Consider the following 25,044-nt stretch of genomic DNA (forward strand, 5'->3'; position numbering starts at 1 on the left):
CTTGCCTCAGTCCTTCAGAAGCCACTCTGCCCTATATAAACCCCACTAAGGCACAACAGATGACCAGGAGGCGCCTGGTGACAGGATGTTTAAACAAGTCTCACTGTAAACAAAATTACCTGCTGATTTCTTGAGGAAGCCATGTCAGCTGATTGTTGTTCAGATTAAGCAGAATCAAATTCTGTAAGCCATCTGTGAGAAAATAATTTTAATCACTTTAGCTGTCTCTTAGAAAATAACTCCTAGTCACTTTTCTATATACCGCTGTTTTCCTTCTGGTTTCTTGCCTTGGCTAAGGCACTTGGGGCTCCTGGTGACAAATGCCCTCTTAAACTAGCTTAAGCTAGAAAGGGGGAGACTTTATCCATTCATCTGTTGATGGACAATTGGGCTCTTTACATACTTAGGCTATTATTGATAATGCCGCTATAAACATCAGGATGCGTGTGCCCCTTGGAAACAGCACACATGTATCCTTTGGAGAAATAAAAGTTCTTATGTTTTAGTTTTAACTCACAAGGGCTGTCCTATAAATGTTTGTTGAATGAATGAATGAATTCCAAAGGTTCCTCTTTACAGGCCACGCTCATCCAGCCATCAACAAGGTTTGGGGAGAGCAGTCAAACGGCAAGCCAAGCCCCTCTCCCGGCGCGCTCCCAGCAATGGCGGGGCCGGAGAGCTGAGCGGCACCGGCGGTGCGCAGAGGGGGCCTCCCAGACCTCCAGTGCGCATGCCCCGGACGTATGCGCACTCCCGCGGGCACGTGTACCTCCGTCTCTCCGCACGTGTGGCACTCCTGTGGGGCCGGTTCTGCGCCCCTGTAGCCGCGCCGCTGCACGTTACGTCCGGGCGGTGGCCAGGGATGGCGCTCTCTTTGGGGCCGTGCCCGTGAAGCTGCCTGGTGAGGAGGACGAAGTGAGCGTGCAGTGTGTGCACGTGCTCGCGCAGCTCCGGGGCCAGCGTGTCCTTGAAGGGGGCCGAGCAGACGTGCGCCAGCGCGGGGCGCGAGTACTCGCGGATCTACTTCGCCAGGGCCGGAAGGGGCTCAGGTAGTCTTTGCCCAATTTCCCGGGACTGCGGGCGTCCTCCTGGACCACCAGACGCTCTGCGCGGGGCTCAGGGCGAAATGGACGGACTGAGGGCCTGTGCACTTGTCGTTCTTGCCCGCCTGTTGAACCGACAGCCCCGTGTGTCCACACAGCGCGGTCAGGCGCGCCTCTCCGGCGGAGACCTCTGAGCGGGTGCTCTACTGCAGGCTGGCCAGGTGCGGCTTGTCAGGCTCCCGGTGAGGCGCATCTCCCCGGGTCGCACCACCAGCCCTTTGGACTCCAAATCCGTGCCCCCAGATGTGGTGTGCAGTGGCTCCAGGTACATCTCCGCGGCAGGCTTCTCCCTTTGGGGCTTGGCTCTGGACTTCCCACGGAGCCAAGCTGTGGCTGTTCCTTCGCCCAACACACTGAGCCCTTAGCCCACGGGGATGGGGTGGGGGTGGGGGTGGTGTATATCATACTAATATAGGCATATGAGTGTATGCGTAATCTGTATGTAGTGCTACGTAATTATAGGCGCAAATATGTATGTTTCAGCTGTGTGTGTATATACATAGGCCCTTGGTTACTCTTGGTAGTCACAGAAATGCTCATGCCTGGGTTTCTTGGGCTTCTCATGCTTCTGAACCACTGAACCAGGTTGTGATGATCAAGGACACCCATACCAGCTCTAGGCTAATACTCTTGACTTTCCCATGAGCTGCTCAGTCTGGTGGATATACTCTCAGGGAGTCTCTGTAGAACATAGAGTTTTCTTTCTCATTACAGCTTCTCTCAGCTTCATATTCATATTGTCTCTCACTACTCCTTTCTTTCCCTCATTCCTCAGGCTTTTCTTTTGAACAGATTTTCTCTGATTTTCCCTATGTTGATAGCCATCCTACAATTCCTGCAGCTGTAGGTTCACAAACAGGGTAGACGATTCTCGAACTGAAGTGCCTGCAGGAACTGAGAAGTTAACTCAAACCATAGTAGTGGCCCTGGCTGGAGTGTAACTGGCAGGAGTGTGCTGAGCTGGCTAGCACCTGCCTTATCTAACAGGCCAGCTACCATTCAGCCAGCCCCTGGCCATCACTCTCATGTGGGAATGTGTTCCAGGGTTGCCTAGTCTGTCTTTCTTAAAATGAACAGACAAAAAAGAGCCAGAAAACCAAATATATATATGTGTATATACACACATATATATACATACGTATAAGTATATAAGTAAATATAAAAATATATGCACTTATTTTTATATATTTATAAATAAATATACATTTGTGTGTGCATATATATATATATATATATATATTTTTTTTTTTTACAGACTCCAGATTTGCAAGCTTTGGTCCCCTAATTCAAATTTTTTACACTTGATCTTAGCCAAAAGGCCGAGAAGCGATAATTCAAATTTTTTAAAATGCAGTCAGAACAGAACCAACTTATTTGTGAACCAGTTTTAGCCCACAGGCCACCTATTGCAACCTCTGTCATAGTTCATATGGTGAGCTCAGACCGATTAAACTGTTTTAGATTCTATCATAATTTCCAAGAAAGAAACTAATACTGGCTCACTTTGCTTTTTGTTTTTTTTTTGTTTTTTTTTTTTAATATTTTTATTTATTTCTAGGAGAGAGAGAGAGAGACAGCGTGAGCAGGGGAGGGTCAGAGAGAGAGGGAGTCACAGACTGAAACAGGCTCCAGGCTCTGAGCTGGCTGTCAGCACAGAGCCCGACGCGGGGCTCGAACCCACGAACCGCGAGATCATGACCTAAGCGAAAGTCGGACGCTTAACCGACTAAGCCACCCAGGCGCCCCAATACTGGCTCACTTTGGGACACAAGTCTAGCCATGACCCAGCCCCCTGGTCTAGTTGGCGGGGACAGGGTCATGTAGTACATGCCAGATAACGCTCAACTCCCTGACACCAAACTACTTCCACCCTTGGATAATAAGAACATGCCATAGAACATAATTTATGCCACTCACATGGGATTTTCAAAGTTCAACACCAAGAAATACAGAAACAACTGTATACAGATTACATATATTTTATGAACCTCAAGTTTATGGGCACATAAGATAAAACTTTTTGTTAAAAAAAACCTAAATTAGCATTAATTAGGTTGCTTAATATTATTTATATGTATCAGGTTTTACCTACATTTGTCCCCCAAAGTATAGTTTATAAAATAGTTTATAAAATTCTTTACTTGTTTTTATGCTCTTAATTTTTTCTTATGTAAACTGTTTTCTTCCTAAGTAGACTGTAATTGAACCTTGAATCTATGGCTTTGCATATATAATGTGCAGAAACATTAATAAGTGTTTGTTACTGTTCTTATTTAAAAAAAAAAAAAAGTATTTCTCCAAGATACATGATTTAAGATTTTAAAGTAAAGAGATGGTACCAGAGTCTATTTGTGCTGTTTGCCATATATACCCCTAATTTAGCACCCCATCCAATGATATCCTTAATAAATGCTGCTTAATGATGACAGTGATTATATATAGCACCCATGTCTCAAAAGTACACAGAACCTTATAAATTTCATAACATAGCTTTAGTTTTATTAGTAAGGTCAAAGCCTTAGAATGTATTTGAGTATATGAAGCTATAAAAATCACCTAGATCTCTGTTAATATGTTTTGTCCTTAAGCCTACCCTACCTGTGTTTAATAAGAAGAGTGTCCTATTGAGTGAAGTTATAGGTTGAAAGGAAACACCAAAAAAAAAAAGCCAGTTATTGGATCTCATATTTTTTCTTTAAAGTCCTCCTCAAATTGATTTTAATCTTGACATCTTAATCAAAGTCTGTAGTTTAATATTGAGACTGAATAAAAAGTGTAAAACATAAGGAAAGCTTTTCTTGATTTGATTTTCAACTAGTCTCCTCTTAGGTGCAAATAAAGGGCACCCAGATTCAAGGGTCAAAATATACACTGATTCTGAAAATGGAAGATTCTGGGGATTTTTTTTCAACTATTGTATTATATATTCTTTAAGGTGGATCTAAGAAAATAAGTTAAATTCAAGAGCAGTATGTAAATATCTTCAACAAAAAATTATTAAAAGGTAAAATTTCTTTTTTACTTTTGCACTTGTTCAATATAAGGATATTAAGTTTGACCCTATAATTTTGCTCTTCTATGACTTACTTACCACATGCTCCAGATGCAAATTTACAAATTTTATTTCCAAATAAATGAAGCTTCTTCAGGGATGTAAGATATTTCATCTCTTCTGGAATTTCTTCTAAAAGATTATTTCCCAGATTTAGTACTGTCAGCTGTAAACATACATAAATTTAATGAACTCATGCATTATTCACCTTCAAACAAAAGACCCTGAATAGTCAAAGCAGTCTTGAAAAAGAAAAGCAAAGATGGGGAGCATCCACAATTCCTGACTTCAAGATATACTGCAAATCTGTAGTGATCAACGCAATATGGTACTGACACAAAAACAGACACATATATCAATGGAACAGAATATAAAACCCAGAAATCGACCCACAACTATAAGGTCAACTAATCTTCAACAAAGCGGGAAAGAATGTCCAATGGAAAAAAGACAGTCTTTTCAACAAATGGTGCTGGGAAAACTGGGCAGCAACATGCCAAAAAAAACCCCCCAAACTGGACCACTTTCTTATCCCATAAACAAAAATAAATTCAAAATGGACAAAAGACCTACATGTGAGACAGGAAACAATCAAAATCCTAGAAGAGAACACAAATCTTCGACCTCAGCAACTTCTTATTAGACATGTTCCAGAGGCAAGGGAAATAAAAGCAAAAATAAACTATTGGGACTTCATCAAAATAAAAAGCTTCTGCACAGCATAGGAAACAATCAGCAAAACTAAAAGGCAACTTTCAGAATGGGAGAAGATATTTGCAAATGATGTATCAGATAAAGGATCAGTATCCAAAATATATAAAGGACTTACAAAATTCAGCACTTAAAAAACAAATAATCCAGTTAAAAAATGGGCAGAAGACATGAATAGACTTTTTTCCAAAGAAGACATTCAGATGGCTAATGGACACATGAAAAGATGCTCAATATCAGTCATCCTCAGGGAAATATGAATCAAAACTACAATGAGATATCACCTCATACCTGTCAGAATGGCTAAAATTAGCGACACAGGAAACAACAGATGTTGGTGAGGATGCAGGGAGAGGAGAATCTGCACTGTTGGTGGGAATGCAAACTAGTGCAGCCACTCTGGAAAACAGTATGAAGGTTCTTCAAAAAAGTTAAATATAGGACTACACTAAGACCAGCAATTGATTCAAAGGGATGGACCCCAATGTTTATAGTAGCACTATCAATAATAGCCAATTATGGAAAGAGCCCAAATGTCCATCAACTGATGAATGGATAAAGAAGACATGGTATATATATACATATATACATATATGTATGTATGTGTACACACACACACACACACACACACACACTGGAATATCACTCAGCCATCAAAAAGGATGAAATCATGCCATTTGCAACAATGTGGATGGAGCTAGAGAATATTATGCTAAGCAAAATAAATCAGAAAAAAGGCAAATACGTATGATTTCACTCATGTAGGATTTAAGAAACAAAACAGGTGAACATACTGGGGAAAAAAGTAAATATAAAGGAGACTCTTAGTTATAGAGAACAAATTGTGATTTGCTGGAGGGAGGTAAGAAGGGGGATGGGTTAAATGGGTGATGACTGGAGGAGCTTGCTTTTGATGAGCACTGGATGTTGTATGCAAGTGATTAATCACTAAATTCTACACATGTAATTAATATTACACTGTATGTTAACTAGCTGAAATTTAAATACTTGGAAAAAATTAAATTTAAAAAAATCTTGTTAGGTATATTCCATGAAAAATTAAAATGATAAGGTACAAGAAAACTGCATGTTTTCAAGTAGGAAGAATGTGCTGAAAATAATATAGTAATTCAAATCAGGGAAAGGGCAACTACAGTGACCACTATTAAAAATAGCATCATTGTTCTTAGTTATTCTATATAAAAGTCTTTCTATTCAAAATTTATGTCTGGGGCGCCTGGGTGGCTTAGTCAGTTAAGCGTCCGACTTTCGCATAGGTCATGATCTCGCGCTTCGTGGGTTCAAGCCCCGCGTCGGGCTCTGTGCTGACTGCCAGCTCAGAGACTGGAGCCTATTTCAGAGTCTGTGTCTCCCTCTCTCTCTGACCCTCCCCTGCTCACGCTGTCTCTCTCTCTCTCTCCTAGAAATAAATAAAAATATATAAAAAAAAATTTATGTCTGACGATTTCTTATATGTGATACCTTACAATTTCAACATTAAAATTATTTTTATACGTATTTTAAAAAGCTTTGTTGAGATTCATGTAACCTAAGAAAATGTCAGCATAATCTTAAACAATTGTTTTACGTGTACCTAAAATGAGCTTTATAACTGAAGTTTATTTGAGCTTCGTGTTCAAACATCTTATGTTAATTAAAACACAATTTAATTTTTAATTAAACCACTGAACTTCATTAAAATTGTAATACAAACCTTTCCAAAGGCATTTAAAAACACAGTTAATGATTCCTTCGTAATTCACTTGAGCATCTCAAAGAGTATCTTAATATTGCGACCCACAGACTCAAAACCTTTAAAAAGTTGGCAAAGGATTTATCAAGATAAGTGTACTCTTAATCCCCTTTATCTATTTCATCCCCCCCAACACACACACACACACACACACACACACATTTATCTTGTAAACTTATCTTGATGAGTACTGAAAAATATATAGAACCTGAATCATTATGTTGTATACCTGAAACTAATATAGCATTGTCTGTTGATTATACTTGAATTAAAGAAGAAAAAACTTGGCAAAGGAGCTCATTTCTTAAAATCAGAAATATAACCCAGGATCTGAGGTCCTCCTATCATAATGACTGGTCAGATGTAGGAAGACCCCAACACATAAGAAAGAAATATACTCCTTGATCTTCCAATCCAATATATGACTGATACAGGATTGGTTTCTAAAAAAGTATAATTGATTTGAAATCTAATTGTATCTTCCAAGATATAAAAAGAATTTTTTTCTTTCACTCCCAAACAGAATTTACCATTCATATTTCATTACCAACTCCAAACTTCAGAGTTTTAATATAAAAAGGTATAAAAGGTATTCCTTCGGGTATAAAAAAGGAATCACAGGAGTCTTTTTTTTTTTTAAGTAAGCTCTACACCCAAGGTGGGGCTTGAACTCATGATACTGAGATCAAGAGCCACATTCTCTATCAACTGAGCCAGCCAGGTGCCCCAGAATCATGGGAGTCTTGACAAATTAATGACTTTTACATAAGACAAGAAAAATAAGGAATTTTAGGCAAATTATGGTTTATATTTAAATATCATCTGGTATTTGATGTGGATGTATGTTAATGATTTAAATATAAAGCAGACATAGTATATTTACAATGAAATTCCATGTTCTTAGAATTCATTGAAAAAGTTTTCCCTTTATACCTGCTTTCCACTGAGAATGACCATCATGTACCATCTTGAAGGCCTCATTCTTTTGTAAAGATGAAGTTAAAATATATTCATGAAGCCAATCTAATGGAAAGATTTAATCCAGAATGACTATATTAGTTTCCTACTGGACTATAACTAATTACCACAAACTTAGTGACTTAAAATAAGACAAATTTATTATCAGATGAAATGAAATGGGTTTCACTGACCTAAAAACAAAGGGTTGACAGGGCTGCATTTCTTTCTGGAGAAAGGTAGACAGTTAAAAATGCAAGTCTAGAATTCTCTGCAATGGTCAAGAACAGAGGGTAAAATTTGAGCTTTTATCAGGCAGAAGTTATCATGTGGGATTATAAGAGATCACTGAGGGTGAGAGTATGCGGAGAAGATTGAGCCTAGCAGAAGAGGAGAAGGAATGGCCAGTTAGGTAGACAGGGAGGGGAGGGTGGGACACCTACAGCACCTGGTAGAACAGATCTGCTTTATTGAGACAGGGTTCAGTCGTCAGGAACCGGGCTTTTCCTGTGGAGGACTTTCTCCCGCATCCTTCTGTGAGCAATTTCCCTTGGCTGCTAGGAGACAATTTACCTGGAAATGCCTGGAAGGTTATGTCACTACTCCATCCTCCCAGGGTGGCCTACATCCCATAATGGATGCAGGGATGTAACAGCCAGTCCCTTTGCCTCTGGTGCAAGGCATGTTCCAGAGCTCTGATGGGATAAGGCTGAGGATAAATTTCTCCTGAAATAACATCTTAACCTTAATTCTTTCCCCGTTCCGTTCTGCTTCCCCACACTTTTACAGGTTTATTCTGAGAGCACAGCCTTAATAAATTACAAAAATCTATGACAGGTTCTCCAAGATACATAGCATCACGGAAGCCAAGGTGAGAGAAAAAGAAAAGAAAGCGATTTTAAAAAAGAAGATACAGGTCAAATCCCAAGGGAAAGCTAAGTAAAATAAAAGCATAGAAATAACCACAGGATTTAGCAACATGAAAATCGTTAGTGACCTTTGCTGTAGGGGTGAAGTGTAGGGGAAGAAACACTGATTGAGCTGGGCTGTGGAGAAAATGTGAAAAAGTGAAGATAATGGGTAGCAGACAATTCTTTTAAGAACTTTCCCTATGAAGGGATCTTAGAAAATTAGCAGGGACCTGGAGGGTTTGTTTCTTCAAAAATAAAAGATAGTATAGCTTATTGATGTGCTGATGGAAATATTTCTGCAGAGAATGAGAAACTAATGATAAAAAGAGAGGTATCAGTGCAGAATCCAAATCCTTTAGAAAGTGAAGGGCACCTGGCTGGCTCACTTGGTAGAGCATAAGATTCTTGATCTCAGTATGGTGAGTTCAAGCCCCATATTGGGTGTGGAGCCTACTTTAAAAAAAAAAAAAAAATCCTTTAGACAATGAGAAGGGACATGATCCAGAGTACAAATGGGTGCTGGTCCTGCATAAGAGTAGAGACACTGAGGCTGTATGCAGGAAGGTGGAGGAGGTACATGCAGATCAGGGCCATGGATGGATTTGAGGATAAAATATGAGGGAGTTGATGGACAGTATCTATTTTTTGAATGAAATATGAAACAAAACCATCTGCTTGGAGGAAGAGATGCAACGAGGTTTGGGGGAATGTAATTTTGAAGAGCCATCTAAGCAAATTTGGTAGGGTGGCCATGAAATTCACAGCTGGTTTTCTGAGTGAACAGCTCCAAAGATGGTATAAAGTGGGTAGATGACCCAGGAAAAGTCACCTGCTTTGGATGACACATTAAATACATGGCCCTTTGGCTAGAAAAGGCTACCATGTGAAATTCTGAGCTCCACACCAAGACTAGGACATGTAGAAAATGAAGAGGGTTCAAGTGAAAACCTCAAGATTTAAAGGATTCCAGTGTTAACACTAAGATAGAGTAAATGGACTTATTCTTGATAGAATAGAGTAACTAAAGGAAGATTCAGTTATGACCTATGAATTCATAAAGGTATCTTAAAGAAAGGGGTTATATTCTGTCACCAGAACAAATATGTCAGAAGTTCAGCCTAGATTACATAATTTATACAGAAGTTCCAGAGAAACTGTAGCAGGACTGAATTACCTGTGACAAACACCTCAGGACCCAACCTAAATGGTCTGTTAATTCAATCATATATATTATGTGTCCATTTTGTGCATGGTATTCTGAGTACTAGAGTGACAAGGACACCCACGGTCTCTCTCCCATAGTGCTTATATGTTGGGACGTGGGACAGACAACAAATAAGTAAACAAGTAATTTCTGTTAGTTTCAAGGGCTTCATATAAAAAAAAGAAAACAAGATAATCGGTTGGAAAGTACTCAAGTCCAGAGCAGGTCATTAGAGAAGACTTCCCTGAGGTGATGTTTGAGCTAAGCTAATTGGGATGTCTTGATAATTGTTTGAGGTGAGGTATTTGAGATACCCTGACAAGGTTGTTCCAAATGGTGCTCTATCACAAAGGGTTTCAAAAATACCAGGCATCATCTTGGTGGCTCAGTCAGTTGAGCATCCGACTTTGGCTCAGATCATGATTGCATGGCTCATGAGTTTGAGCCCCACATCAGGCTCTCTGCTGTCAGCACAGAGCCTTCTTTGGATCCTCTGTCCCCCTCTTTCTCTCTGCTCCTTCCCCACTTGTGCTCTCTTGCTCTCAAAATAAATAAATAAACTTAAAAACAAAACAAAACAAAGCCAGGCATCCAGAAAGAGCACATGCAGTGTTTCTCTGTTATGGGTAGTTCCTGAGGGAGGACTTAGTTATATAAGAGATAGTTACCAGATAAGTTTGAAACTTCAGTTACTTCAATAATTATCTATAATGAAGTTTCTGTTGGTATGTTCAGAGTATAATGCTCATGTCCTTTGGAAGCTAGCATATGGCCATAGATTAAAATTCAGACACCATTGCTATGAAATGGTTTCCTGTGGACCTATGGCCAGGGAATTAGAAAAACTTATAACCAGGAAGAACTTTTTTAAGTCACCTAGTGCAGCATATAAAATGCAAGTAGGCAACTATATACCTTCCTCATGCACACACTCAGTACATGCAGCACACTCAGCAGTTCTCATATTTGTTACAAAGTGTTATTTACTTATTATACTTTTTTTGTTTGTCAGACTGTCTGTAAATTCTATCTAATTCTTCCCATGGCAAACATAAAAAATAGCTTTGTTTTCTCTCCTCTCTCCCACATACTAATCTTTCAAATATTTGAAGATTGCCATCATATTCCCCCTGAATTTGTTCCATTCTTCCGTAACCATTTCCCTCAGGACTTAATTTCCAAGACTTAATTTCCCCTCACTGTCCAGCTCACTGTCTAATTTGTGTAAGTACCCCTCTCTGGAAACACAGTGCCTAGGATGAGAAAGAAAATGTAATCTCATAGCAAAGCTGCTGGTGAGATCACAGAATCTGCCTCGGGCAGATGACTGCACTTCTATTAATGCAGCTCAACACAGCATACGCCCTTCCAGCAGCAGGGCACATTGTTGCTGCATAATAATTTTGTGCGTGCCCATCAAAAACCCACTGCCAAAAAGAAAAATTGTGAAGGAGATAACCCACATCCGGGATTTGTGCAAGTGAATTCTTTTCTTAAATGTAGGAATTTATAATTATCCCTGTAAAAATTGCATCTTGTTGGTTTTGGCTCAAAAGACATCTCATGTGAATGTAATGTTGTCACTTTCTAAATTCAGAGTCTGAAACTGGACAGTGTCAGTGGGCATGCTAGATCTGTTTATCCCATCCCCATTTTGATTAATGTACCCGCCATTCTTGTAATCCTACTGTGACCAAACTTTGGAATCACCTAGAACTTCTTTCTCTCTCTACACCCAAATTCAGTCAGTTACCATTCCTATTCTCAAAATTCCTTTTAGATGCGTCTTTTTCAGCTGTATCTCATTGAAACCACCCTAAAACTATAATCATTACTTCATGCCTATAGCATTACATAGCCAAAGAATGTAAAGAATGGAATGTGTATATAATGGAATATAATGGAATATGTATATAATCCTACTAGATTATATACAAACAGCTGCCATGGCAGTCCATGAAGAATTACCCTACCCAATATGTCCTAGATGTTTTCAATCTCTCTGCAGCCTCTTCTAAATCTTGGTGTACTTGCCTGAAATAGTGTCTGTCTTTTCCTATATTTGATTTGATTTATTTGATTGCATAGGCATACTCATACCTCTGAGTTACAGCCTGTCTGTGGCCCATCTTAAAATAGATGGATATGTTTCCTCTTACATCTTGGATGTGAGGTAAGCATCTCAGTGTCACTAATCCAGTGTCACTAGATTATAGAATCCAGGTTTAATGTGTAGCAATGTTTGCATAAATAGGAGAGATGAGGCCAAGAAAGTTGAGAAGAAAAAGTACTGATTAACTTATTAATGACAATACTAATGACTAACATTTAAATAGAATTTAATATGTGTGGAACACTGTGCCAGGCAGCCTCGTACATTCCTCATGTAGACTTCATAATACCCTTGATTTTACAGAACAGGTATCTCACATCCAGGCATGATTTATGCTGAAATAATGTAGATTCACTCTATGGCCTATATTCCTAACTTCTGCACTACACTGTATGGTGTAAGGTGCTGAGTATTTTTAAAACAAATTTAGTATTGTTCAGAATGATCATATATATGCACATGTACATAATGTATACATTGATTCACACACACATACAATGGAGTTGTCTTGTATGCAGTATGTGAAATTCTCATTTTAAATATTCTTATTCTGTTGGTGCTCACATTCTTTAGTCAGTATTGTATATTAGGCAACGCAGTAGGATTTGGAGACCATCTGCTATGCAATGTACTAGATATGTGATTTCAGGCAAGTCAAATGCCCATGTCTCTGTTTCTTCCTTCCTTCCTTCCTTCCTTCCTTCCTTCCTTCCTTCCTTCCTTCCTTCCTTCCTTCCTTCCTTTCTCTTCCTATCTTTTTTTCTTTTCTCTCTCTTTTTTCTCTCTCTTCTTTCTTTCTTTCTTTCTCTTTCCTTCTTTCTCTTTCTTTTTTTCTGTCTTTCTTTCTCTTTCTATCTTTATTTTCTCTCTCTCTTTTTTCTCTCTCCCTTTCTTTCTTTCTTTCTTTCTTTCTTTCTTTCTTTCTTTCTTTCTTTCTTTCTTTTCTTTCCTTCTTTCTTTCTAAATGGGGATAGGGTATCTGGCTTGCTCAGTCGGTAGAGCATACGAGTCTTGATCTTGGGGTTGCAAGTTCAAACCCCACATTGGATGTACAGATTACTTTAAAAATATGGCAATACAAGTGTCTACTTTTCAGGGCTGTTTTAAGGATTGGAGACAATATAAAAAAGTGCCTGGAAAATAGCAGATATTATGAAATGCTCAATATAGTCTTCTAGATCCAGAAGAAGACCATGGTACAAAATGTTGGACAGGCCTGTGCTGGAAATTCAGTAGGTGCTTCATCTATATATGTTGGCACTTCCATTCAGCTTTCAAATTTTAAACCTGTTTTCTTAATGATTTGTATCTCATTTTTTCAAAGTTTTCTAAATTCAGAGCCACTTTTTAAAATTGAAATAGAATTGACATATAACATTTTACAAGTTTAAGGTGTACAACTTGTTGATTTGATACATATACATATTGCAATATGATTACCACCATCACTTTATCTGATACCTCTATCATGTCACATAATTATCATCTTTCTTTTCTTGTGCTAGGAACAGTTAAGATCTAGTCTCCTAGCAACTTTATAGTTTATAACACAATTATTATTGACTATAATCACTATGCTGTGCACTAACTCTCCATGACTTACTTATCTACTACTTCCTAGTTTATACCTTTCAACAATGTATCCCCAGCCCCTAGCCTCTGGTAGACACCACTCTCTTCTCTCACCACCACTTTTCAATGACATTTTCAGGGAAGAGAAAAATGTTGGCTACAGAATAATGACTTTCTGTTAAATTGTTAATTTTGATGGGGAAAAATTTTTTTATTGTTTCTAGTGATCATGTGCTTTAGGATTCTGTTCCCATTAAACTATCACTGTACCTTAGTTCTCCAATTATTATTACAATAGGTTCTGTACTTACTCCTTCCCTTGGTATATACCACCTTCCCCAGAAAGCTACCTTCCTTTTGTAGATGCATAGCACTGTGTGCTTGCTTTCTTTTTTTTTTTTATGTTTATTTATTTTTAAGAGAGACAGAGACAGAGCAGGAGAGGGGCAGAGAAAGACAGAGACACAGGCTCTGAAGCAGGCTCCAGCCTCTGAGCTGTCAAACTCATGAGCCATGAGATCATGACCTGAGCTGATGTCAGACACTTAACCAACTGAGCCACCCAAGGGCCCCAAGCGGTAAGTGCTTTCTATGATCAATTATGATCTTCTCCTTTATTTTGTAGTGATTCTTGTATATATCTTACCTTTACTATTAAGTTGAAAATTTTGCAATAACAGGGTCTCTATGTGATAGTGTCTAGAATAGAATAGCTGCTCAATAAACATTAGTTGAATGTTGCTTGCTTAGATCATTTCTTCAAGCTAATGGTTCACACTGTGGGTGGAGTATTCATATGGCTCTACATCTACCAAAATCAAGTATCTGTTGAGCTCAATCAGCTCGTCTTCCCATCTTGATTTTCTTCCTTCTAAAGGGTTGCATTCTAGCCATCTGCCTATTCATACTAATTCATATACTCATTTCTTATGATATAAGACCTATCATATGTATGCCTAGAATTTGCACCAGGAAACTTCTCCTAACATTAAATATACTGTGCTTGGAGCTATTAATTACCACTGGTAAACTTCTTGCTATTTATTGTGTCTTTCAATTGTTTATTTGATTTTTAAAATAATATCTATGACTAACTTAAATAAAAACATTTTTATTTTTATTTTTTTTTTTAAATGTTTTATTTATTTATTTCGAGGAGAGAGAGAGAGAGAGACAGCATGAGCAGGGGAGGGTCAGAGAGAGAGGGAGTGACAGACTCTGAAACAGGCTCCAGGCTCTGAGCTGGCAGTCAGCACAGAGCCCGACGCGGGGCTCGAACCCACGAACCGCGAGATCATGACCTGAGCGAAAGTCGGACGCTTAACCGACTAAGCCACCCGGGCGCCCCAATAAAAACATTTTTAAATGTATAAAAAAGGGATGCCTGGGTGGCTCATTTGGTTGAGCGTCTGGCTTTCAGCTCAGGTCATGATCTCGCAGTTCATGTGTTTGAGCTCCACCTCGGGCTCTGTGCTGACAACTCAGAGCCTGGAGCCTGTCTTCGGATTCTGTGTCTCCCTCTGTCTCTGACCCTCCCCTGCTCATGCTGTCTCTCTCTCTATCTCTCTCTCTCTCTCAAAAATAAATAAAACATTAAAAAAATTTTTTAATAAAATTTAAAAAATAGAAGTGTGAAAAAACAGTTTTTTTTAATCTGGACATCTTTTTGAACTAAATCATGCTTGATGATACCATCTTGGAATAAGCTGTTAGATCAACTTACCTATAACATGTATATGTATATGTTTGCTCTGGTATGTGACTATTAGTCACGTATTATTATTATATGACTATTAGTCACATATTATTAGTATTATTAGTATAATAGTGAATATTCCCATTCACTATATCTAAGTAGTATATGATATAATGTCAAGTTTTATAAACTCTTTAATAAAAGTAACTTAATCAAATTAATGAGAGAAGACTAACAGAATTTTTACATTTGTTAATAATGTGTATGGCCAAGGCCTATCAGGGAGGGTGGCATCATGGCTCATCCTGCTAATTCTTATAAATGCCTTTTTTTTAAAAGGATCTATGGCATTTTTAAAACCACAGTTCAATACAATTGCCAAATGTTTCTTCTAAGTCCACCTATTCCAGAAAGAATTTGTTTATTTGAGTAAGTTTACAGATTTCAAAACTATTATTTAATTTCACAGAAACTTCTTAATACACAAAGTCATATTTCTCAAAACAATTGTAATTTCATTGGAAAGAGAGGCAAAGGTTCTAAGGTCCAACATGGCATCTAATCTCTAGAAATCCCTGCAACCTTTAAGCACTATCCCCATAGAGTGCCCCAAGTTTAAATCCAGTGTCATGGAATTGGCAAGGCTTACTCACTCAATATAAGAAGGACTCTCTGATTAGCCTTCATAGTAAAATCATTAACAAAGCATTACCTGTTAGCATCCTGTCAGAAGCTTCTTAAGGAAAGAATACAGAATAGACACGAGTTTCAAATTATCAGAAAAGGAGAATTACAACACAAAATTGACATCCAATTAAAAACATAAAACCTGAAGTGTTTGGAAGAACAGAGCATTAGGGTATCTGAGTGAGGGCAGGAGCTAAAATTTTCTAAGTAACCAGTATGGTACGGCATTCTGTACAAGGTAATGTTAATACCTTTTATTTAGGTACCTTTAGGGTAAGAGCTAAAATTTTTTAAGTAAACAGTATGAAAGCATTCTATACAAGGTAATATTAATAGCAACCTTAGGCGCTAAGAATAATAAAGTGTGATTTAGAGATGAGACAAGTTGGGCATGGAGATAATGTGAGTTGATTCACCTCACCCAGCCAGCAAGTGACAGAAGAGGCTGAGTCTCTTCTAGAGGCTGACTGCCTCTAGCAGAGGAAGCTGAAGTTCCAGAAAGGGTGCAAGAGGCTTAACACAGGCTTGGGTAACAAAGCAGATACAAAGGATTAGAGTAAAGTAGCTTGGGGAGAAGAAACTCCCCACATGCCTCTGTACCTGGACAGATGAAGTAAAGCAGGAAAATCAATCTCTGTTTGATGGAAAAACCAGGCTTAGAAAACAGAGGCATTAACTACTTGATGGAGGAATAAGAGATATCCAGTGGATAAGAACAGAAGAAAGGATAGCACTGCTGACAAGCAGTACAGATGACATCAGCTCCCTTCTGTTGTCCTAGGCTTAGAGAGTGAGACCCAGAACACCCAAGGAGGGAGAGAGGGAAGTCTTTGCATGTGCCATCCCTCCTGTGCTCCTTTGCATGACCCATCCTCCGGATCTTACCTCCATTGCACTCCTCAGGACCACCTTCTCTTAATTTTCTGACTAGCCATGCTCATAGCACAGCATAATTCTCCTTCATGGGACTTCTCAAAATTGCAATTTTATATCTATATTTTTGATTGCCTTTCCCACTAAACCTGAGAACAAGGACATGTGGATGTTTTTGTTCCTTTTTATATTGCCCAAATCCAGCATGGTGCCTCATCCATGGAAGGCACACATAACTCTTTGCTGAACATGGAAAGGAAGGGTGGATGGAAGCAAGCAAGCAAGTAAGCGAGGGAGGAGGGTCAGAGGCAGAAAGGAAGTTGATTGTGTTAGAGGTCATCAAGGAAGACAGTGAAAACGGAAAAAAGAGGGACTAGGAACACATAACAAATCTGCAAACTACCCAACCCTGCTTAGAGTTGGCCTTATTTACTGTCAATTGTTTATGGTCAAATAAAAAACTCCGGTAGACCGTATCTTTGTTCTGGGAAGCCACACATGTGAGCCTCATAAAGGAATATTACTGTACCACCATCAGACCTTACAGTGCATGTCAACAGTTTTACACATAATTAGAGATGATGGCTATTTGTTTCTCTGGGGATTTTAAAACTATGGCTGATTTACCTATGAGGGAACTTTGTTCCTAGGTGATGCCATAATTATGATAAAACTGTGTTTGGTTAAGCTGAACTCTGAAAATGGCTTCCATCCCATTCTGCTCAAGTCTACATTATATGGTTTACTAGGTGCCAGGCACTAGGAACAAGACAAGGTCACTGCCCTCAAGAGTTATAAAATGCTTCTTTGAAAACTGTTGATATACCAGGACTTCATCAGTCACAGACCAAATGCATTCACCATGAATTATAAGGTTTTAAGTTATTTTGTTTTCATGTCATTAGAAGTGATTTAATTTTCCAAAGTTTCACTAGCCAAATAAGCAAAGAGAGAAGAAATACAATCTACATTTTCTAAAGAAACTCCTCCCACTTTGCCCTTGTTGCCAGTTACACTATAATGGTAATACTAATCATAACAGCAACTATAACTTAATTGAAAAGTTCCTATATGCCAGATATTGAGCTTTACATATGTTAACATTCAACCTAATCCTCAAACAAGAAGATAAGGTCCATGTGTTTTTCACATTTATATCCTTGGAACCTACACAGACCCAAGAAGATGAATGGTAAATATTTGTGAAAAGAATGCATATGTAAACAAATGGAAAGTGGGGACAATCCATGTAGCATTCAAACCTGCCATTTTTCGGCAACCCAGTTTTTGTCTTTAGGGACTACAAATTGAATGCCACACCCTGGTAAATTTCACACTAAGTATAAAAATAATGAAACTGTAGACCTGAAAGCAACCTTGAAAGAGATCTCATTTTCTAGATGTAGTCACTGGTTGAGTGACCTCAACAAGTGACTTAACCTCTTACCAAACCATACATTTTATTTAACAGTATGAGGGTAGTAACTTCCTTGAAGAGTAACGGAAGTGACTTAACCTCTTACCAAACCATACATTTTATTTAACAGTATGAGGGTAGTAACTTCCTTGAAGAGCAACAGAATTCCTAGCATTGTGCCTGGCTCTCAAGAAATGATTGATGTTGTTACTCTATTTGATAACATTTTATGGGTGCTGAAATTTAAAAGTATTATTTTTGTTTCAGGAACTTAAAAAATATCAAGACTATTTTCATGTTTTTTATTTTGTGGAAAATGACCAAAAATCAGAACATTGAGGCAAAGTGGACTTCCTATGATGATAAAATAAAAAGGCTAGTCCAAAAAGCAAGCTCAGTATAGACCCCCCCCCAATGTAGTAGGGGGACACTTTCAATAATTTCTAGTAAAAGGTAGGATCTGAAGCAATACAAGAAAGAGTTCAAGCTAACTTTTGAAAAATACATTCAGGGATTTTATAGAAAATGGTTAGAATAAAAAAATCCTATCTTACAACTGTGACACACATATCACCAGGTTATAAAGATCACAAGGACACTTTGCGGCTTGGATCATTCCTCAACATTGGGACTTGAACTCCACAATACGCCCTGCCTGCCTCCTCTACAGTGCTCTTTTCCTTAGCACTGATCACTGCCTCATGTCCTGTTTGTTTTGCTTGTTTGTTTCTTACAGCTCTTCTGTCTGGAATGGAAGATCCATGAAGGCAGAGATTTTCACCTATTACTGAATTACCAGTCCCTAGCACCTGACACACAGATGGTGCTCAATACTTCTGTGTGGATTGAGTAAATGAGAGCAGAAGTTGAGACCCATGGGGATTAAGCACCTTTTATTTGCTGGTAAGTGGCTGAACCAGTTAAGGTATCCAGGACTTCCAAATACTCCTCCAGGGCCAGTGGCCCCTCTTACCTCTCTCTTTCCAGAAACTATCATCTGTCCTTTCAGTTAGAGATTGTGGGAATGACTACACAGTATTTCTGAACTGTATGAACAGTTGATATCTTTTGAAGGTTTCTAGCACATTTTATTCGAGCTGCTTCTAGAACTCCCATTATAAAGGGGAGATTGAAGGTTGCCTAGGTAGCTTAGTCAGTTGAGAGTCTGACTCTTGCTTTCAGCTGGAGTCATAGTCTTGGGGTTCATGGGTTTGAGCCCCACATTGGGCTCATGTGCTGGCAGCTTGAAGCCTACTTAGGATCCTCTCTCTGCCCCTCCCCAACTCGCTCGCTTGTACAGGTGCGTGCTCTCTCTCTCTCAAATAAATAAAAAAACTTAAAAAAAATAAAGGAGAGATTGATTTTTTTCAAAATTCCACAACTGTGGATACTCAATATGGGAAAATTGCTAATTCATGAATAGCTAAACAATACCATTAGCCTGAATCTGACTTGTAAAGTGCTTTAAAGATAGACTGCAATAGGAGCGCTTCGGTGGCTCCGTTACACGCCCAACTCTTGATTTCAGCTCAGGTCATGATCAATAACTAACTAAATAAATAAACAAACAAACTGTAAAAAAAAGAAATAAAAAGGAGACCACAAGAAACCTAGTTTCTAAGGACTGAGTTTAGTCAGCCCCCTATTTAAGGAAATTGTGAGTTAATAGAAGTCAAAACTTTAGGGGCTCTCATGAATAGAAGGATAAGGAGGTAAGTACTGGGGGAGCCACAAGAAGACAAACTGATGATAATCAGACCCAGGCTTTTTTTCCCCTGAGGAAATATATTTTATAGTCTGTAATTTTTAACTAAACAACCGTTAATGAAATATGAGGGAAGAGTACATGTTTTCAGATACACAAAGAGTTCAAAAAATTGAACTACCACATACCCAGACTAGTATCGTATCTGAAGACTTACTTCTTTTTTTATTTAATTTTTTTAATATTTATTTTTGAGAGACAGAGTGCAAGCAAGGGAGGGGCAGAGACAGAGGGAGACACAGAATCCAAAGCAGACTCCACGCTCTGTGCTGTCAGTGCAGAGCTGGATGTGGGGCTCAAACTCAATGAACCTCGAGATCATGACCTGAGCTGAAGTTAGATGCTTAAATTAACCAACTGAGCCACCCAGGCACCTCATCTGAAGACTTACTTCTACAAAATAAGAAAGGAAACCAAGAAAGAGGGAAAAAGGGGCCACAGGAAACAGTGGATCCAACTCAGGAGAACTACAAAGGGATGCCCTAGATTGACAGTGTCCAGAGAACCTACGTAGTGATCAGCTTAGATGGGGGCAGGAGAATGGAGGCTCCTGCAGGGAAGTCACTCAAGGAAAAACACATTTGATAGAATATGTAACATAACCAAGTTTGAAATAAAATGAGGCCACAGCAAAGGCAAAAGACACAAGAATGAAAGAAAGGCAATTGGAAACTCCAAGGGAACAAAAATGGTATATGAGAAAGAAGATATAATCATAATATATTAATTGATTCTGTGTGAATAATACTTAATTATTAATGATATACATTTTAGAATTGTCCAAGAGACAAAATAAATATTTACCCACATTTATAACTGAATATACTGTAAATGTTATACATGTTATAAAAGTAACAAGTTTAGGGGCACCTGGATGACTCAGGTCAGTTAAACATCCTACTCTTGATTTTGGCTCAGGTCATGGTTTGTGAGTTCAAGCTCCACATTGGGCTCTGTGCTGACAGTGCAGAGCCTGCTTGGGATTCTCTCTCTGCCCCTACCCGGCTTGCTCTCTCTCTCTCTCAAAATAAATAAATAAACTAAAAAAAAGTTTTTTTAAGTAACCAATTTAAAATTTTTGGTGGAGAAGAGGGAAGGAGAGCTGAAGATGGATTAGAGATGCTAACATTGTCATGCTACAAAGTGGGGATAAAGAGAGACTGTAGTTGGGAAAAGTAGAAATGAAGGTGCAGTAATATTAAGTTTAAAATATAGCCATGAAGAAACTAAATATATTGTATTTGGAAGAATGAATATCAGTAACATCTAAAATGGACAATTCAAGGAAAAACAATGAGTGAAAACTGGTTATATATGGGGATCAGAACTGGAGATGGGGAAGAGTGGGACAGAAGATAGTAACTTTTTATTAGAAGCCTTTTGTGTTTTTTTAATCTTGAAACAATGCACTGTGGTACTTTAATGGAAAGAATATCAAGTGAAGGGAGAAGATTAGCTCATGGCTCAGTCAAATCCTAAATTCTTTTGCACAGAAACTCCTCTCTCCTATCAAAAAAGTCCAAATCCTCGTCCTGTAACCCAAAAATGCACTTCTGGAAATTACCGTTAAAGGAGGGAGTTTGTATGACCCTATTTTTGGCAAAGACTCGACCACAGATTACAAGTTCAAATAATATTATGAACCTAAAAGGAAATGAGGTAGATGAAGATAAGAAAATAGGTGGGGTTTTATTGTTTGTTTTTTGTTTGTCTGTTTGTTTGTTTCTGTAACTCTGAACTCAGAGCTAAGGAACTGCAATGAATTTACTGTTTATAGGTTCTTTCAGTGCTTGGCAATTAGGTTAGAAGTGAACAAAAAGAAAACTGGAAGTTAATATAACCCTTGCTTTCTCCCAACCTCAAGATTTCTAGCAGCTTAAGTTTCACATTGTTGGGTAGAAATGTTTAACACAGGCATCTGGGATTCATTCGTGTCAACTGTTGCTCTTTAAGAAGGGTATTCTTTATTTAAAATACTAACCTCGTAAAGACTGCTTCAGAAGAAATGAAGGTCTCCTCCTTCCCATTCCCTGACGATACTCCCACTTCAAAGTTCAGCCTGCTCTAGGGAATTGAAAACGAACCCCTTTCCTACAACCCAAAATCCTCTTCATATACAATAAAAAGCTTATTTGCAAAAGCTTCAGGATAGTCCCCAAGGTGAACAGCACCTCTGGGATGCTGCATCTCACTTCCAGATGGAGCCCCCAAGGTAGACAAAGAGATCCAGTTTCCCAACCCTTTTCCAGATGACAGCCTCCAGAAAGATGAGTATGGCAGAGACCTAATCCTCTGATTCCAGATGTGGGCCAAAGAGCACATGAATAAGTTGAAGCATCTCCCCTGCCATATGCAATCCCCTAAGGGAGAAAGCTTTTTGATGCCTCTCCAATAATACTCCACAGTAAGTTTCCCTGGAGCAAAGTCTCCAGAGATCAAAGCCTTATTTTTCTTCTACCTCTTTTCTCTCTTCCTGTTTTCCAAACTCAGTCCAAAAAGATATGCTATTCCTTACCTGGGTCAAGGTGCTTATCTCTGAGCACACCTTGGGAATTTGGTTATTCTGAAGGTTTAGAGTCTTGAGGCCAGGCAGTTTATCTAATGCTGAGGGCATCTTTGTAATCTTCTTCCCACTTAAAGTAAGAATCTTAGTGTTTTTACCACCTCTCAGTGCCCTTACTAACATCTTTTCAGTCATGGCCTTAGAAAAGAAAAAGAAAAAGGAGAAGGTAATCACTAGGGATCTTTATTGTGCATCTTTAGAATCTCTAATGACAGAATTAGTGTGTCATGGAAACGAAAACATTCTGAGATGTACCATGTTGAAGACAGGAGGCATCAGATAGTTTCCTATGTAAATGGCACAGATAGGAAACAGCTGATTCTTCATTTAAAGCAGTTTTTTTTACAAGATGAGCCTACAATACCTTATGCCAGAGACATGGATGTTATCAGACTAATGAGATTACATCAAAAGGACACAGAAACCAATTTCTAGGGACTCCTATTGGTCTAAAATGGAAAATTTGAGGGTCATAAAGAATAATCTAGAGTAAAACACATGAAAATACATTGAAATCTAAGAGTTCATAATGGCATTTTAAAAATAAAAGAAATGTGTTGATTACATAGGGATTGCTAGGGAACCAACTCATTCATAAGTCTGAAAATTGATAAATGAAAAAAATGAAGCATTCTGCTTTTCCAGTACAAAGTGCATGTTAGTGTAACCTAATAGTTAACAAAATTCCTATTCAAGGAAAAATTGAAGCTAGGAAGGAAAAATTGATATAGGAAAATTACCATTTTTGCAAATCCTAATGAAATAACAAATCTAAGAAAATATCATAATTGGATGCTGAGAGCATTAGGTATGAGGTTGGTGAGAACTTATGAGTAAGAAATCAGGCTAATAACATACATCCCTAATCAATTTTAGCATTACTACAATTGAGACGGTCTGTTATAATTCTCATGATATGATGCAATAAAAAGTACTCAGTACCACCTATGAAATATTATTGCTTAAAAATCAAACCTGAACCGAATCATATGTCCAGATCTAACTACCATTTACAGAAAATATGAGGTTGGGAGAACAAGCTTGAATTCATCTCAGGGAAGCAGTGAGCTGAATCTAGAACATGAGAAATTCTACAGGGCAAATGACACAAGGTCTGACCAACAAATCAGTGGTATTAAAAAAAAAAAAGGAGGAAAAACTGTCACGAAATAAATGAGACAAGAGAAATAACAGCTAAATGCAGTATGTGAACCTTGTTTGATTCTGATTTGAGTAAAAATATTGTGGTGCCATTTGGGGAAATGTGATCACCGACAGGGTATTCGATGTAGGAATTGCTAATTCTGTTATCTGTCATAATGGCATGCTGGTAGTGTTCTTAAGATGTACTTAACATCTAGATGCACCTGAAATTTGCAGGTGAAATGACATGATGTCTTGAATTTTCTTTAAAATTACTGGGGTGTGAGTGAAAGAAACCGATCAAACTTAATTGGTGCTCCATAATGGGTACATATGAATACAGTATGCTATTCTCATTACGCAAATAAAAGATTAGGACAAAGACAAAAATAACAGGAACAGGGAAGAGCTGAAACCAGTGGTATCTGATTACTACTAGAACTCCACTTGAGGGGCTCTGGGGTTTCTCAGTCACTTAAGCAACCAACAATTGGTTTCAGCTTCGGTCATGATCTTGCAGTTCATGAGTTTGAGCCTAAAGCCAGGCTCTGCACTGATGGCACGGAACCTGCTTGAGATTCTCTCTCCCTCTCTCTCTGCTCCTCCCTGCTCTCATTCTCTCTCCTTCTCTCTCAAAATAAATAAATATTAAAACACTCCATTTGAGCCAGTTATGAGGCTTGGAGGCATTTAGGTTATTTGGTTTACATAAATAAATATGCCTATTTTAGTTGTTGATTTCCAAAAACTTGAACACTATAAAATATACTGCAGTGAAAGTATTCAGAACACAGTTCAATCTTTTCTTTGTAATTCACAAATCACTTTATTCAACAAATATTTAGGGAGCACCTACTATGTGTTCTATACTGTCCCAAGCCCTGGAGAAAAAAAATTCATTAAAAGACAAAAATCCCTCTCTCAGTGAAATTACATTTTAGTAGGTGGAGAGAACAATCAAGATAAATAAGTAAACCTAGTACGTTAGATGGCATTAGGGAAGGGGAAAAGGAACAAAGCAGGTAAGGAAAATAGAGTGTGAGGGTGGGGAGTTTGCAGTTCTCAACAGGACACCCAGAGAAAGCTTCACTTAGAGGCTGCTATTAGGGGAAAGAGCTTTTCCAGTAAGAGAATAAAGCAATGTCACAGTCCTAAAGAAGAATCATTGAAGTTTTGAAGAGTCTTGTGTACATCAGTATCATCTTAACAGTAAAACAAGAGGTGCTGATTAATAGTGACTTTCAGTTACTAGAATAAAATCATTTTTCAGCTACTTAATCACTGCACTTTGTTTTATCTCTTCCAAACCTATCTTTCAGCTTCATTACTCTGACACTTAAACATTTCCTAACAACAAACATGTTACTATCTAAACAAACTATCATGAGGCTTAAAACAAAAAACTCTCGTGGACGCTCATCTCCTCTGAAATAACTCTATGTGGTCGGTACACCAGCTGACCCTACCCAAACACTGGTAATTTGCTTTAAGGGGTAAAAGAAACCGCTGCAAGAGGATACTGCT

The 25,044-nt window shown here is 38.4% G+C and overlaps 1 protein-coding gene across 1 annotated transcript in view; it reads right to left on the reverse strand.

The window, feature by feature from the left end:
• LRRC69 (leucine rich repeat containing 69) overlaps nt 1-22,512 on the reverse strand; it is an 82,754-nt gene extending 60,242 nt beyond the window's left edge. The window contains exons 1-3 of the mRNA XM_039240588.1: nt 22,330-22,512; nt 4,195-4,321; nt 120-192 (exon numbers count right to left, since the gene is read on the reverse strand). Of these exons, the coding sequence (XP_039096519.1) occupies nt 120-192; nt 4,195-4,321; nt 22,330-22,512 (383 nt within the window). The remainder of the gene's footprint in view (nt 1-119; nt 193-4,194; nt 4,322-22,329) is intronic.
• Nucleotides 22,513-25,044: the final 2,532 nt, after the last annotated feature.

The sequence above is a fragment of the Hyaena hyaena genome, unplaced genomic scaffold, assembly GCF_003009895.1.
Source record: "Hyaena hyaena isolate Hyena2069 unplaced genomic scaffold, ASM300989v1 scaffold_177, whole genome shotgun sequence".
Classification (NCBI taxonomy): Eukaryota; Metazoa; Chordata; class Mammalia; order Carnivora; family Hyaenidae; genus Hyaena; species Hyaena hyaena.